Source organism: Antechinus flavipes, chromosome 6 (assembly GCF_016432865.1).
Source record: "Antechinus flavipes isolate AdamAnt ecotype Samford, QLD, Australia chromosome 6, AdamAnt_v2, whole genome shotgun sequence".
NCBI lineage: Eukaryota > Metazoa > Chordata > Mammalia > Dasyuromorphia > Dasyuridae > Antechinus > Antechinus flavipes.
Window position 1 is genome coordinate 246,294,716 of NC_067403.1, and position 16,197 is coordinate 246,310,912.

At 33.0% G+C, this 16,197-nt stretch overlaps 1 protein-coding gene and 1 pseudogene across 1 annotated transcript; both read right to left on the reverse strand.

Moving 5' to 3' along the window:
- Positions 1-236: 236 nt before the first annotated feature.
- LOC127540879 (olfactory receptor 1013-like) lies at positions 237-1,166 on the reverse strand. Its single transcript, XM_051965799.1, has one exon. It carries the CDS (start codon positions 1,164-1,166, stop codon positions 237-239), a length of 930 nt encoding a protein of 309 aa, XP_051821759.1.
- An 8,724-nt stretch (positions 1,167-9,890) lies between these two features.
- LOC127541594 (olfactory receptor 1013-like) lies at positions 9,891-10,553 on the reverse strand (annotated as a pseudogene).
- Positions 10,554-16,197: the final 5,644 nt, after the last annotated feature.

Here is a 16,197-nt window from a genome sequence, read left to right on the forward strand (position 1 = left end):
AGACAGAAAAAAAGAGATTCTACTCAAGGAATGTTACAGATAGAACATTTATTTATATAATATTGTTAGTTAGTAACTAATCTCATTTCATTCACTACTCTACACAAGCTTATTCTTACAAAATATATGTATAAGTTTGTCAATAAAAAGAAGAAAATGTAGATTGATTTTATTTCTTTTTTAAAGTGACAAATATCTAAAAGCTACATACAGGTGTTTGAAATCTTGTCCCAAAATTAGGAAGCTGGCATCTTGAAGAGTTTCTTCAGGGCTTCTTTCACATCTTTGTTCCTCAGACTGTAGATCATGGGGTTCAACATAGGGAAGACGACAGTATAAAATGAGGAGACAATTTTGTCACGTTGTAGAGAATAACTGGAACTTGGGCGAGAATAAATGTAAAGAATAGAGCCATAATACAAGGTAACAGAGATCAAATGGGAGGAGCAAGTAGAGAAGGCTTTGAGGCGGCCTTGGGTAGAGCGAATCCTCAAGATGGCACAAATAATGAACATGTATGAGGCCAAGATGAAGACAGTGGGAGTTATTACATTAGAAGTCAAGAGGAAATAAAGCAAAATTTGGTAACTGGCCTTCACATCACATGCCAGCTTCACCAAGGGTGGTAGGTCACAGAAGAAGTCATCAATGACATTATCCCCACAGAAAGACATAGTGAATGTTTCATGGGTAATGATTGCACAGTTAGTGAAAGCTCCAACATATGAAGCTGCAACAAGACCCACACAGACCCTTGTAGACATGGTCTGAGCATAGAGTAGTGGTTTGGAAATGGCCATATAGCGGTCATATGCCATGGCGGCCAACAGGTAGCATTCACTATATGCCAGTCCGCCTGAGAAGAGGAACTGAGCCACACACCCAGCAAAAGAGATACTCTTGTCCTCAGAAATGCAGGTCATTATAATTTTGGGGGTATAAACAGTAGAATACCAGAGATCTAAAAAAGACAGGTTCCCAATGAAGAAATACATAGGGCTATGTAGCCTGGAGTCTGCACAAATTAAGACTATCAAAGTGATGTTCCCCACTACTGTTAGAGAATACACAATGAGAAAAAACACAAAGAGCACCAGTTGCATGACAGGATCCTGGGTAAAACCCACCAGGATGAACTTAGTCACAGTGTGATTAAATTTTTCCATGACTTCAACTCATCTTCTCTATACTTGATGTGAAGATCACATATTTCAGTCATGTAATAACTTGAATCACTTGGGGAAATGAATGAAAATCAGGATTAGTTGCTTGATAACTGAACATCATAGTGAATAAGTAATTAACTGTTTTATTCATTCATTCAAGAATTTACATGAATACACAATATCTGTATATATATGTAATATATATACAGATATGATACACATAGATGTATAAAGATATATATGGTATGAATATAATAATATGTATGTCATATGCAAATATATAGATATTATATATGCATAATAAATTGGAGGTAATCAACAAAGGGGAAAGAAAGCTTTGAGACAACAATACTTATTTAGAGACTATTGGGAGAATAAATTTTGGTGAAATAATAAGATATTGAATATGTATAGATGTCAAATCAGTGGAGAGAATGTCATAGATTTACATTAATGATATTAATATTAATTATAATAATATCAATAACATAAAGTGATGTACATGTGTTATCCCATTTTATTGTTACAATAAAAATGTGAGGATTCTTATCCCACATTGCACAGATAGGAAAATTGAGTCTAAGTGATATCAAGTCATTTGCCCATGGTCATATAGCTAATAAGTATCTGAGGAAGGTTTTGAAATCAGTTCTTTCTGACTTCAGGTCTAGCATTCTATCCATGCCATCAATAAGAATTAATATATAGTCCAGATATAGAATAGTCAATATTTGGCAACTGATTAGATGTATGTGGGAGAAAGAAAGATGTAGAATGATTTTGAGATTGCCAGTTGGATGTTTAGAAAATGACTTTCCCTTCAATGGAAAGCTCATAGAGTAGGATTGCAGTTGATTCTGGCCTCTATGTATGGGTATCATTATCTCTGATAAATCCCACTAAGTTAGAAATGCTTCAAGTGTGTACCCCATAAATGGATTCATGCTTGACATGAAATCCACTGGCTTTAAAGCCCAGCTAATGTGTTTCTCCTTGATGTACTCTGGGATCCAGACATTAGCTTCCATACTATTTCTCCCATTCAACATTATACTTTTTCTTCCATATATTTCCATTGGTTGTTTCTCTTACCTGAAATGTTCTGTTTCTTCATTTCTACTTTCTGGCTTCCCTATCTTCCTGCAGGTCACAGTTAAAATCCTGCCCTCTACAATATGCCTTTTTCTAGCCTCTTGAATGCTAGGCTCTTATTTTATGATTTTTTTTATCATTTATCCTACCTATAGCATGTTTTTATATAGCCGTTTGTATTTACTTCCTTAATCCCTGTTAGATTGTGAGGTCTTTGAGAGCCAAGATTATCTTTTGCCTTTCTTGGTATTCCTAGTGCCTGACATGTAACAGGCTCTTAATAGATGCTATTTAGGTTTTAGTTCATTTGATTTGTCATTCAAAAACCAGCTCAACTAATTTCATAGAGGCTTCTTGTAAGTTTGGCTAAGAATGAGGATTCTTCACTTTTTTAGCCACAGCAGTTCTCAAATAATGTAAGATTTTACACCATCATTTATGAAAATAGGACCCACACTAATGAAAGTATAGACCCTTTAAGAGCAAAAGCAGCAAATAGTTATTCATAGAATACCATTATTATTCTTTTCCTGTCAAGTTCATTACCAAGTTTTTCTTTCAAAATTTCTATTCTTGAGTACTTGTATGTCATTGTAAAGCCGGTAGATCAAGAAATTAAGAAATGAGCTGTTCAAATATTTAAAGTTAGAAAGGTCTTTAGAAATTAACTAGTCCAGCCCTTTTATTTTAGAAAACAGAACACTTTGATCCAGAAATATTAAGTGGTATTCCAAAGGTCTTTTACTTCTAAACTGAGCTCTTCTTCCACTGAGCAACATTGCTTCATATCTGTTAAATATTAGATCTGATGATTCATTTTAATTCACTTGAATGTTCTGTATGTGTCAATACACAGTACATAGGTGCATTTAGAATTATTTTTCTTATATCAAAAGAGCAAGTTCTATCTGAAATGTCATTTCCAACTAACAAAAGAAATGTTAATGAAAGGATGCTTCCTTTAAAATCTATAATTTAAGATTTTTATTCATTTTGCCTCCTTTGCTACAGGTGAATCAAAGAAATCTTACCAAATCAAAGAAGTCAACCTATTGTCATCATTATGACCAGTATCTTTGTCATGATTATTAATTACAATGATGTGTCATCATGGAATAGTGCATAAGAGTTGTGTTTGCAAACCGAAGTTCAACCCATAACTGCTGCATTTAGCATTTGGGAAAATTGTTTGATTATTTAATAATTTTATAGCTAGAACAATTTTCTGACATTTTTAATTATGTGACAGGTAGAATGCAATTTTAGTTGTTAGAAGTAACTCCCCTCTTTGGTGAGATTCTATGCATATTTTAAATACTAATAACTCTCAAATAACATATGATAAACATAAAAGTACGTAATTTCATTTGATCTCTATTATTAACTTCATTTATTGGATAATGAAAGTGAGACTCAGAGAGATGCCATGACTTGCCCTGATCAAATACCTGAGAAATGACAGAGTCAGGAAAACACACATTGTACATGAAAGAGTAGAATTAAAGAACCCGAATTGAAATTTAGCCTCTTTTAAGGCTAATTTTGAGATCTTAGATAAGTCAAATACATATATATATATATATATATATATATATATATATATATATATATATATATATATATATATATATATATATATGCATATATATGCATGTATAATGAATATATATATGTATATGTACAGTATTGAATCCAAATAATCTCTATCTTCTTGAGGAACTTCTCTTTTAACATCTATCTCAAAACCTACTTTCCACATGGATTTTTCCTTGATTCTCCTGGTTGATAGACATTCCCTATCAGACAGCATTTATGTTTTATTTTGTAACATGCCACAGTTTTATCTTCTTTTATAAATATGTTAGGGCATCTAGGTAAAGCAGGATCAGAGTGCCAGATTTGCAAAACAGGACTCACCTACTCATTATTAAAAATAGATTAATTTATATAGTTCAAGGCAGATGATAAAGAAAAATCATGGTTAAATCATCAAATCATTGTATTTGCTCTCCTCTTTCTCAAAATGCAGTATTATAATTACAAAAAGTAGTGAATGTTATCAAATCTGTCAATTAAATCTTGTTCATAAAAAACTTGGGAAATCCCCCCTTTAGTTTCTGAGGAGTTAGAAGGAAGAAGAGAGCTGGGAGTATTAAAATGTCACCAATTGGGCATAAAAGAAGTAACTAATTTGCTAACAATTCTGGCTTTTTCATGATTAAAAATCTAGTTCCTTGTTTTTCATTTTTTTCTTATTTCTAAAGTGGTGAATTCATGTATAGATCTAAGTTATATACACTTTATTAGTCATATTCTCAGACTAACCCCTTGTTAAGGCTGCTTAGTAACCAATAAGGAAATTTGTGAAGTCTGGGATTTCTCATCTTATTATAAATAATTTCTGGTTAATAGTCATAATAATGAAATAAAAAATATTCATAAGATCTGGAAAAATCATTCATGATCCCCTAAGCAGGCACAAACCTTATTCTACTTTTTCCAGGTCCAAACAGATCAAGGCAAAATTCAAATTCTTACAACAAGCCACTCACATTGATCCATATCATGGGTAGCCACAACCGCCAGGTCTGCTGCAAAGAGCAAAGAAATGGGAGGTAAAACAACTGAGTTAAATGTATGGCTTTATATTAAATATCTATCTGACTTTGGATAAATTTCTTCACTTTTCTGAACCTCAATATCTTCATATATATAAAATGATAAGATTGAATTAGATGATCAGTAAAATACAATGGAAATCTGACATTCTATATTTTATGTTCTCTATCCCCTTTAAATCAAATCCCTACATTGTCCATCCTAAAGACTCTATCAGCCCTCAGTTTTCTGTGCCAGGACCCTTTTCCCTCTAAGATTTTTAAATGTAACTTTGAAGTTCTAACATTATAAATTCTAGCTTCTGAAAATTCTTCTGGCTCATTCATTCCATGTCTTACATTTATTGTTTTTCAAACATTCTATATATCATATTGCTGTTGACAAGCTTGGTCATAGTATGTATATCAAAAATGTTAATTATCTCACTACATTAAAATATCCATTTTTGTTCTCGGGACTCATTAAAATGTGCAGGGCTGCTTGACTTAAATGTCTAAAGAAAACAACCATACTTTTATTCTTATTTTAGGTTTGTTTTTTTTTTTCCATTTCTCCTCATTATCGACTGTTATTTCTCAGTATTCTTAGAGGGAAGCCAATTATTTTTTTTCCTTTTATTAACTGGTGCTACCTGGTTTCTCTGTTCAGGCTATGTATGGGGAAACAGAAGAAATTGTATTTCAAATAGATAAAATTGTCTCTAAGTTAGAGGATTTAGTGCATCGGTTTTAAGCTAGATCAAGATATCACAGGATCCTTTCCACCCCTTTCTTATTTCATAAAAAAGTTCCAAAGGGTAATTGTCCCAAAAGCTCAAATTGCAGGGAATGTAAGATATAGCTCTACTATTTATATTCAATGGAAGATTTCCTGCTTTGGCCTTCTTAAAACTGGAACATTATATAATTCACTTAAACTCTCTGTCTCTATTTCAAAACTACATAACCACATGAGATGTTTTCTAAAAGTTGGAAATCTAAGACACTCATAGGCTTGATTTTTTTAACATAACAGAAATTACTCTAATGGTGAAACTTTAAGCATTGCAGCAGGCAGATACATGAGATACTTAAGCTCAGAGACACCATTTTTTGACTCTCACAAAGTACCATGCAGGCAGGTAGTGCTTCCTTCAATCAAACCACAAGCCATCATGAGAAAGCCTTGAATCACACAACTTACCAAACACTTCCAGAAGTACTATCACCCTAATGAAACCCAAGTCTGCTGATCTTGAAACATTTTCTATTTTCTCTGAATCCCTCTGGGAATACAAGCATACTTAGGTCTCATGTCTTAGGAAATCTCTCTGATAGCAATTAAATTGCACAGGAGGTCATGGACCACACTAGGGAATCATGGTCTCCAAAATTGGTCTCTCCATCACTTTTCTTCTCTTATTAAAATTTGGAGAGTTTAGAATAAAAGCAATCAACTTTTGCTTTATAGTCTAATCAATTTTATAATTTGGGGGTAGAAAGACTTTCTGTGTCCTAAAACTTCAGGAGATAACTTAGGGAATCTGTCACCTTCACAGACACTTCTCCAAATTACCATGGAAAAATCACTATCTAAAAGAACCTTTTGAAAACAAAATATTTCAACTCATTTAAGATACTTTTGGTCTATCTTGGTTGAACTAATTGTTCAAATATGAATAAACCAAGAGCATTTCTTGCAATTGGTTCCATTTCTTTACTGCTGAGAAGCACTGTTCTTGCCTTGATCAAGGGTCATGGAACCTGAGTTTGAATTCTGAGTCCTCATTTTATATCTGTGTGTCTTTTGTCAGCCACTTAAATTCTCTGAGACTGTTTCCAGTCTCATATACATATGTTTCCATATGTATAAAATAAGATGGTTAGCTGAGGTAGATTAGAAAGGCCTTTAGGACTTACCATCTACAATGCTACTATCCTTCACTTTCAGTTCAATAAGAAGCACCTATTAATTCCCTATATTGTATGAAGAACGGGGCTAGGCACTGATAATATGAAGCCACCCCTCCTGCCCACCTCTCCCAAAAAGAAAGCACTCAGTGCACTCAGGAAGGTTACATTCTAATGGTAGGTCACAAATGTGCACCAATAAATAAATACTATGTACATAGGAAGTGAGAGAAAATAAATAAATATTTTCAAGATGAAAAGAATACAAATCCATTCAGATCCAAAGAGATTAAGTCACTTGGTCAAATTCACACAGCAAAATAGCAAAGCCCAAATGTTTTGGTAACACTTTACTTCCTATGGGATCAAAACTTTGTGACCCCCAAACTATCAAAAATGTCTGATGTAGAAAGTAGTACCTGAATGGTGCTTTGAAGTTAGCTAGAGGTTGAGGTAGAGATAAAGAGGAACTATATTTCATATTTGGAGACAGGGCAGGGGAATCTCAGTCTTTACAAAGGCACAAAGAGATGGAATTATTGGTTTATATATGGAAAAGTCATCACTGCATTCTTAAGGAAGTCACTGATAAGCCTCCGTTTTTTCATCTGCAAAATAAAGAAAATAATAACACAAGTTGCACACTAAATATCTAACAACTGTATAATCTAGGCAAATTATTTTAACTTTTTAAGCTTCAATTCCCCCATTTTTTAAATGAGAAAAATAATAGTATCTACTTCACAACATATTAGTGAATGGCAAAACTAGATAAACTATGTAAAGAATTGTGCAACTTCAAAGTCCTACATAAATGTTAGTCATGATTTTTGTTATTCTCTCTTGGCTTCCTTGTAGAAAATATAAGAATGATAAAAGTAGACACATCTCTACAACATCCTAGTCTTTGTTTGAAGACCACCAAATACAGGGAACTCCCAAACTCTCATTTGAAAGAACCTGAGACCCACGGTTACTGTCTGATCTTCAGCTTCCCCAATATCACATACCTATCAAGGATTAGAATGTGAACTTTGAATGCAGGATCTTTGATTCTAAAATCTGAAGTCCCTTCATGTTATCACAATGTTTACTGGTGAGGCATTGTCTGTGCATTTTTTGATGTGTATAACATAACTGAAAAAACAGATTTAGATTAAATGGAGACACCTACAAACAAGAGCAAGATGGAGAAAAATGGAATCAGAAAGTACTCAAAGAAATGAAAAAAAAATCTAGAACTTATAGGAAAAGGCAGTCATGAACAGACGAGATTATAATGCAGAATGTTCTCTTAGTATTTTGAGTTCTTCAATGAAGATCTTCAAGGGCATATATGATGATCACTTTTCGATTATATTACAGTGGGTATTAGATCTTGATATGATCGTGCTACTAAGGCTCCTTTAAACCCTAAAATTATGTGATTCTATGATGATTAGACTGATGAAGTAAATGCATGCATGCTTGCATGCATGAATGAATGAGTGAGTGAATAATCCAATCGAGTGCCTTCAATTATTTACAGCATTTTTTCAGTTAACATTTTACTTGATTCCAAATCTTTTTAAGACCTTACCATAAGTGCCCAATTTAAATGGCTTCATGAAAATACAGAAGAAACCAGCTACCAAAATAATGACTCTCTAATGAAATGTACTTTAGTTGAATTGTATAAAGAGGGAAGTTGCACAGCTCTTATGCATTTCTGAAATTGTACATGATAAGAGGTGAGTTACAGGCTTATGGGGTTTCCATTTCTTTTTAAAGAAATTTAAAATGTGTGTGATCTTTTTCATTTGGTCAATTATGCTTTTTGAGAGGCACAAAATTAATTGAATAAAAAACTCCTTAACAAGTAGAATTGGCCAAATGGAAAAGGAGTTACAAAATTTCTGTGAAGAAAATAAAATTTTAATGATCAGAATTAAGTAAATGGAAGCTAAATGACTTTATGAGAAATCAAGAAATAGCAAACCAAAAATGAAAGAATGAAAAATAGATGACAAAATGAAATATCTCATTGGAAATAACAAGTGACTTGGATAATACATCCAAGGGATTCATTCAACTTTTCCCAACTCAATTTTACCAAAATGTTGCTATAAAACCACATAAAGTATAAATCAATAATTTGATAGTTAATAGATATAAAGCTCTTCAAGTTTTTCAAAGAGATTTGCAAATATTATATCATATTGATCTATACAATGACCTGGGAAATAAGTGTCTTTAATCTTTATTTTGCAAAAATGAACCTGATACAGAGATTAAATGAATTGTCCATGGCCATATAACTGGTAAGTAACTAGGGTCTTATTTGAGCTCAGTTCTTTTTGACTCTTGGTCTAGTGTTCTGTCCATTGTGTCCCTTAGCTGTGTAGTCTCAAATCTTACCAAAGCTATTATGATTACAGATACATCTGTTATATCTTCAGTAGTTTTTAGAAGTCAACAAAAATTTATTAATCAAATACTACATACCAGTCATTTTATTAAGTGTTCTAAATATAAAGAAAGGCACAAGATAGTCCTTGACCTCAAGGAACTCATAGGTTATCAGGAAGACTTCAAACATGCAAACAATATGTAAGACAAATTGAAGACAATTAGTGGAAGGAAGGCACTAGATTTGAGGGAAACAGGAAAGGCTTCCAGTAAAAAACAAGATAATAAAATTAAAATAAGATGCTTCTTATTATAACTCACAGACATTTCTGAACATTCCAGTGCTCATAAGGTCAATGTTAAAGGGGAAAAAAATAAAGAAGGCAAAGACACTCGTTGATCTTAATAAAGACCAAGCTATTTGTATCCCCACTTTACACAAGAATTGGTGGTCCTCTTGTATGAGGAAGGTTAGGTCTGGACATGATCGAGCTTGAGAGTGGAGGGATGGAACAACTTTTAATCTGAGTTCTATTCCAGAGCAAACTAAAAGAGGCATAGACAAATACTTTCAATATGTCTATTTAGTAGAAACTATTTGCTTGAGTTTGAAATATTGTAGGTGACTATTACATCAGATATATGCATGATCTCATAGAAAATACAAAAGATAAGGGTGTTTTACTCTTCAGAAAGCTGTCATCTTGATCAGTTTCTTCAGGGTTTCTTTCACATTTTAGTTCCTCTGACTGTAGAAGATGGGGTTCAGCATGGGGAAAACCATAGTATAAAACAATTTTTCCTGCTCTAAGGAGTAGCTAGAACTGGAACAAGAACAAATATATAGAATAGAGTCATGGTACAAAAATGACAGAGATCAAGTGAGAGGAACAAGTGGAAAAGGTTTTGAGTTGTTCCTGGGTGGAGCAAATCCATAAGATGGCAGCAATAATGAAGAGGTAGGAGGTCATAATGAAAACAATGGGCACGAGGACACTGGAAATCAAAAGGAAACAGAGCACAGTGTGGTACATGTCAGTTTCACAAGGGGTGGTAGGTCACAGAAGAAGTCATCAATGACATTCTCCCCACTGAAAGTCAGGGAGAATGTTTCACCTTTAATGATAGTGGAGTTTACAAAGCCTCCAAAATATGAAGCTATTACAAGACCCACATCCACATATAACCTTGAAGACATGGCTTGAGCCTAAAACAAAGTGTTAGATATGGCCATATAACAGTCATATGTCATTGCAGTCAGTTGGTAACATTTATTATATCCTAACCCAGCTGAAAAAAAGAATTGAACCAAGCAACCAGCAAAGAAATTGCTCTTGTCCTTAGAGATACATGTTACTATGTTGTTAGGAGTATAAACTAATGAGTATCAGAGATCAAGAAAATAATAGGTTGCCAATGAAGAAATACATGGGAATGTGCAACCAGGAATGTGTACAGATTACTATTTTCTCTCTTCAGCCTTATATATTTCTTTATTTGACTTGATGAGTGGGGTTAACCATACTATGTTAAGTATGAAGGGAAGATGGGTGAACACAAGAAGGCATAGAACTCATATCATTCTCGTGGGGGCCTCAGAATTTTTGAGGACAGATCCAAAAGGGAAAGTGAATGAGTAAGAAAACAAAATGCAAGTGAATGACAACAAAAATAGGGAGAATGCTATATTGTCATCTACATTCAGTTCCACAGTCCTCTTTCTGAGTGTAGATGTCTCTCTTCTTCACAAGATCATTGGAACTGGTATCAATCATCTCATTGTTAGAAAGAGTCACATTCATCAGAATTGATCCTCATATAATATTTATGTTGTCATATATAATGATCTCCTCGTTCTGCTCATTTCACTTAAGATCAATTCATGTAAGTTTCTCCAGGACTCTCTAAAATCACCCTTTCGATTATTTCCTATAGAACAATAATATTATATAACATTCATATATCATAACTTATTCAGCCATTCTCCAACTGATGGACATCCACTCAAGTTTCCAGTTCCTTGCCACTATGAAAAGGGTTGCCACAAATATTTTTGCACATGTAGGTCCCTTTCCTTTCTTTAAGATCTCTTTGGGATATAGAAATACTGCTGGGTCGAAGGGTATGCATAGTTTGATAACTTTTTGAACATAGTTCCAAATTGCTCTCCACAATGGCTGGATCCATTTACAACTCTACCAATGCTGTTTTAGTGTCCCAGTTTTCCCATATCCCTTCCAACATTCATCCTTGTCTTTTCCTGTGATCTTAGCCAATCTGAGAGGTGTGTAGTGGTATCTTAGAGTTGTCTTAATTTGCATTTCTCTGATTAATAGTGATTTAGAGTACCTTCTCATATGATTAGAAACAATGTTAATTTCTTCATCTGAAAATTGTTTTTTCATATCCTTTGACCATTTATCAATTGGAAAATGGCTTGGATTCTTATAAATTTGAGTCAGTTCTCTAACATATTTTAGATATGATGCCTTTATCAGAATCCTTAAATGTAAAAATTATTTCCCAATTTATTGCTTTTCTTCTGATCTTGTCTGCATTAGTTTTATTTGAACAAAAACTTTTTAACTTAATATAATCAAAATTATCTTTCTGGTATTCAATTATGAGTTCCAGTTCTTTTTTGGCCTCAAATTCCTTCCTTCTCCACAGATCTGAGCAGTAAATTATCCTATGTTCTTCTAATTTACTCATAATAATCACTCTTTATGTCTAAATCATGAACTCATTTAGATCTTACCTTTGTATTTGGTATTAGGTGTGGTCGAGCCCTAATTTCTTCCATTCTAGTTTCCAATTTTCCCAGCAGTTTTTGTCAAATAGTGAATTCTTATCCCAAAAGCTCTTTAGGTTTGTCAAATACTAGATTGCTATAGTTATTAATGCCTTAACCTTAAAACAATTATTCTAATGGTAGAAAATCAGATATTGTAGTAAGTTGATGCATGACACATTTGGGCTCAGAGAGGTTTTTCTTTGCCCTTCACATTACATCATATAGGCAAATAAATATTTTACTTATCAAGGTTTTTAACTCTCACTGTAAAAGAAGGAAAAGTCTGTTGTTCCAGCAATCTTGGGATATACAAATTACTAACACCACAAGAACACAGTTATCACAATGCAGTCCAAATTTCCAGATATTAGAGCCTTTCTTATTTGTTCTGAATTCCTCAGGGAATGAGACTCAAGTTAAGTTTTCTGTCCCAGAGATCTCTCTCATAGTACTTAATTGTACAGGAAAACATGGTCTCCAAAACTGATCTCGCCATGACTTTCCTTTTCTTATTGAAGACTGGAGAAATCAGAATAAAGTTACTCAATCCCTTTTATTCCACAGCCCAGGAAAATTTGCAATTCTAAAGTAAGAAAATGGGCTTTGTTTCCCACTGGTATTGACTTGACTTCTCAAACTGCCTTAGGATCCTGTCACCCTCACTTACACCCCTAAAAGTACTTCATGAAGCAACCATGGAGAAAGCATTTTCCAGGAGAAAACAAACAAATATGGAAGTACTTCAGCACACTTGAGATTCAGTTTGACCTCTCTCAGATGCATTAAATGCCCAATAGATACAAAGCAAAAATCATTCTAACAATAGCCTCTATTTCTATAGAGCTGGGTAACAGTGCACAGTATCTTGTAAAGAGGACTGGGTGGGGGCACAGGATCTGTTTGAATCTTGGCTCATTTTTACTTGTGTGATTCCTGTGACAGTAATTCAAGCTCTCAGCCTCAGTTTCCTCACTGGTAAAGTGACAAAGTCAGAGTAGGTAAACCATAAGATACCTGTAAACTCTCCATCTACTTTGCTACAGTCTAAATTTTTGAAATATTTTGAATACAATAAGAAGCATATATTATGTTAGTTCTAAGAATAAGGATAGAAGGATGAAAACAAATCCAGTTTGACCTTCAAAAAAACTATATTCTAAGAGAAAGTTATATACAAATGGTAAGTAAATTCAGTGGAGAAACAAAGTAATATAAAATAATTAGTTTCAAGAGGGATGGTACACAAACTTTGGGGAATGTGAGTCAGGAAAGACCTCATATAGGAGGTAGCAGCTGAGCTATACTTTTTTGGGAAATCTAAGTGTTCTATGAGATAAAGATGAGGACAAGCAAGAGGCAGAAAGATGAAATGCCAAACATGTGGAAAGAAGCCTTTCTTACATTCATTCTTTAAGAAATCCATGGCAGATAATACAAGCCAGATTTACAGAGAAGGAAACTTAGGAGTTGAAATATTGCTGGTGCACATATGGCAATTGATTGAATTCTTCACCCTGAAATCTCATTGATTTTTTTTCTTCAAAATAAGGCTTTTAATGGAGTTGTTTATGGTATAAGGACATATAGGTAAAGTGATCTATGAGTGAACAAAGAAAGACAAATGTTAGGTATTGTTATTTAGTGCAAGAATCATTAGATTTCGTGTTATTGGCAAATCTGAGTTCATAGTCTATATCTGACACTTAGAAGTTTTGTGATTTTGGGTAAGGCACCTGGAGTGGAACTTAGTGATTTTCAAAGACTTGTCCAGTTCACCAACTTCCAAAGAATAGAATGCAAAGAGGAGTTAGGAGGCAGAAGAGATATAGCTTAAACCCAGATTTTTAAGAACCAAATCCAATGTTTTGAATTATGATGTACTTTCTCCCAGTAGAAACCTAGAGAGTTTTCTTTCTCTTACCACATTTTCTCTCACCATATTGTAGCTTTTCCAGTGCAAAAGAAATACTTCTGAAATGTAGAATTAAAGAAACCAAATCATTAAAAAGAAATGTCCAAATTTCCACATGGAAGACTTAAATCACTTATTGTGATCCACTTCTCTATTAGGAAATATATAACTCACCCACATTATTGTCATAAAGAGGGAGAATCCAGATAATAGCATCATTCCTAAAGAAATATCAGAAAACTCAGAAGCCTTGAATAACATTATCACGATGTTATTCGTGATAAATGTTACTATTAACATTTTTTCCAATTTAATCATGTATTTGAACTATCAAGGGAATAGATTTAATATAAATAGAAGCACCTAAATCACACAGCTAATATGTTTTTAAAATTAGAGTTCTAAATAATTCATAGCTAATATATGAAATAAAAAAATTGAAAAATTTGAGGAAATAATATCACATAAATATATATGTATATGTATCTATTCTGTGTGTATATAATATATAAACACACACATAAATATACATATATTAGAGAGATGGATGAAATTTAGAAAATTTTGAGTTCTGCTCTCTATGGCATTTTAAAATATTTAGTTTTTGACTTTTCAATTGTATTTGAATTTCTTAAATATGTTAACATAACATTTTTCCAATTTACATCAAAAAAGATAAATAACAATGGAGTTAATTCTCATTTAGAAAAGCACTTAGCCCTAGTTTAATGTATACTTTTGTAAATATTAAATCTTTAATCAGAAGGACTCATTTACAAGTCGGATTATCATAGATTTATTTTTTAAATTCTTCCTTGCTTGTTGAAGCAAACTTTAAGATGTATAACAATCTTAAAATTGAGATTTGTTTTGTTCCAGTATGTTTGCAAGAAAATCCCAAAAAGGAAAAGAGTAAAAAACATATTGCAAAAATGTTTGTAGCAGCTCTTTTTCTAGTGGCAAGAATTTGGAAATTAAAGATGCCCATCATTTGGGAATGGCTAGATAAGTGATGATACATGTGTGTGTGTGTGTGTGTGTGTGTGTGTGTGTATACATATATATATATATATATGTATACACACACAATGGAATATATATATATATATGTATACACACACAATGGAATATAATTATTCTCTAATAAATAATGAGTAGGCTGATTTCAAAAAAGCCTTGAAAGATTTATATAAACTGATACTAAACACAATCAGTAAACTCAAGAGAACATTGCACATAGCAACAACAATATTATGTGAGGAACAATTGTGATAGGCTTGGCTCTTTTAAATAGACTTGTGATGGAAAGAGCCATAAGCATCCAGAGAGACAATTATGGAGACTGAATGTGGGACAAAGCATCGTATTTTCATCATTTTGGGTAGCTGTTTGGTTGTTGTTTTTTTCTTTTTTTACCTTCTTTTTTTTCCCCATTTTGATATTATTTTCCCTGTGAAGCATGATCAATATGGAAATATGTTTAGAAGAATTGCATATGTTTAGCTTATAGTGAATTGCTAGAGAGTGGAGAGGGGAAGAAATCTAGAGCACAAGATTTTGCAAAGATGAATGTTGAAGATTAGAATTATATGTATTTGGAAAAATAAAAAGCTATAAAAGAAAGAAAACCCCATGCATGAAACCCACAAGATCATGTAACAATCAGATATGAGTGAACAACTAAACAAAAAATGGCTAAGAACAGTGCTATGTGATAGGGATATAAAAACAAGTTTGAAAATCAATCTGTCTTTAAAGTTGGCACATTCTAATCAGGAAAAGTATATTAAAGTCATACTAGACACAAAGAAGGGACCATATCATCAGCAGGCATGGGAAATAGACTATGGGGTTGCAAGGATGTTTGGGCTCTGTCAGTGGTAGAGTTCAATTTTCCACAAAAATGAAGAAGATCCTAGAGCTGACTATAAGAAATGGCAGGGAACTCTTGTTTCTATGAAGATAAAAGCCAAAAAAAAAAAAAAACTTATTTCTAAGAGCTCAAAAGAATACCAATACCATATCAGTAAAAAAAAATAATATTAACATAAAGATATTTTTTTCAAAAAGACATTAAATAATTTGAGATTATACAATTTAAGTATATACTTGTGTTTTTCTCCAAAGAAACTTTATACTCTTACTGATGGTTGCTTAGCCTAAATTATCTTAACTCTGATAATTTTATTCCATAGTAAAACAAAATATGGCAAAGCACTTGGTAGAATAGAAAATATTCTCCATAGCAATCGTAACTTCTCATGAAAATGACAGTGAATATTCATGTGGTTATAATAGAAAAGGAAAATCAAGGCTTTGCTATTTGTGTATCTATTC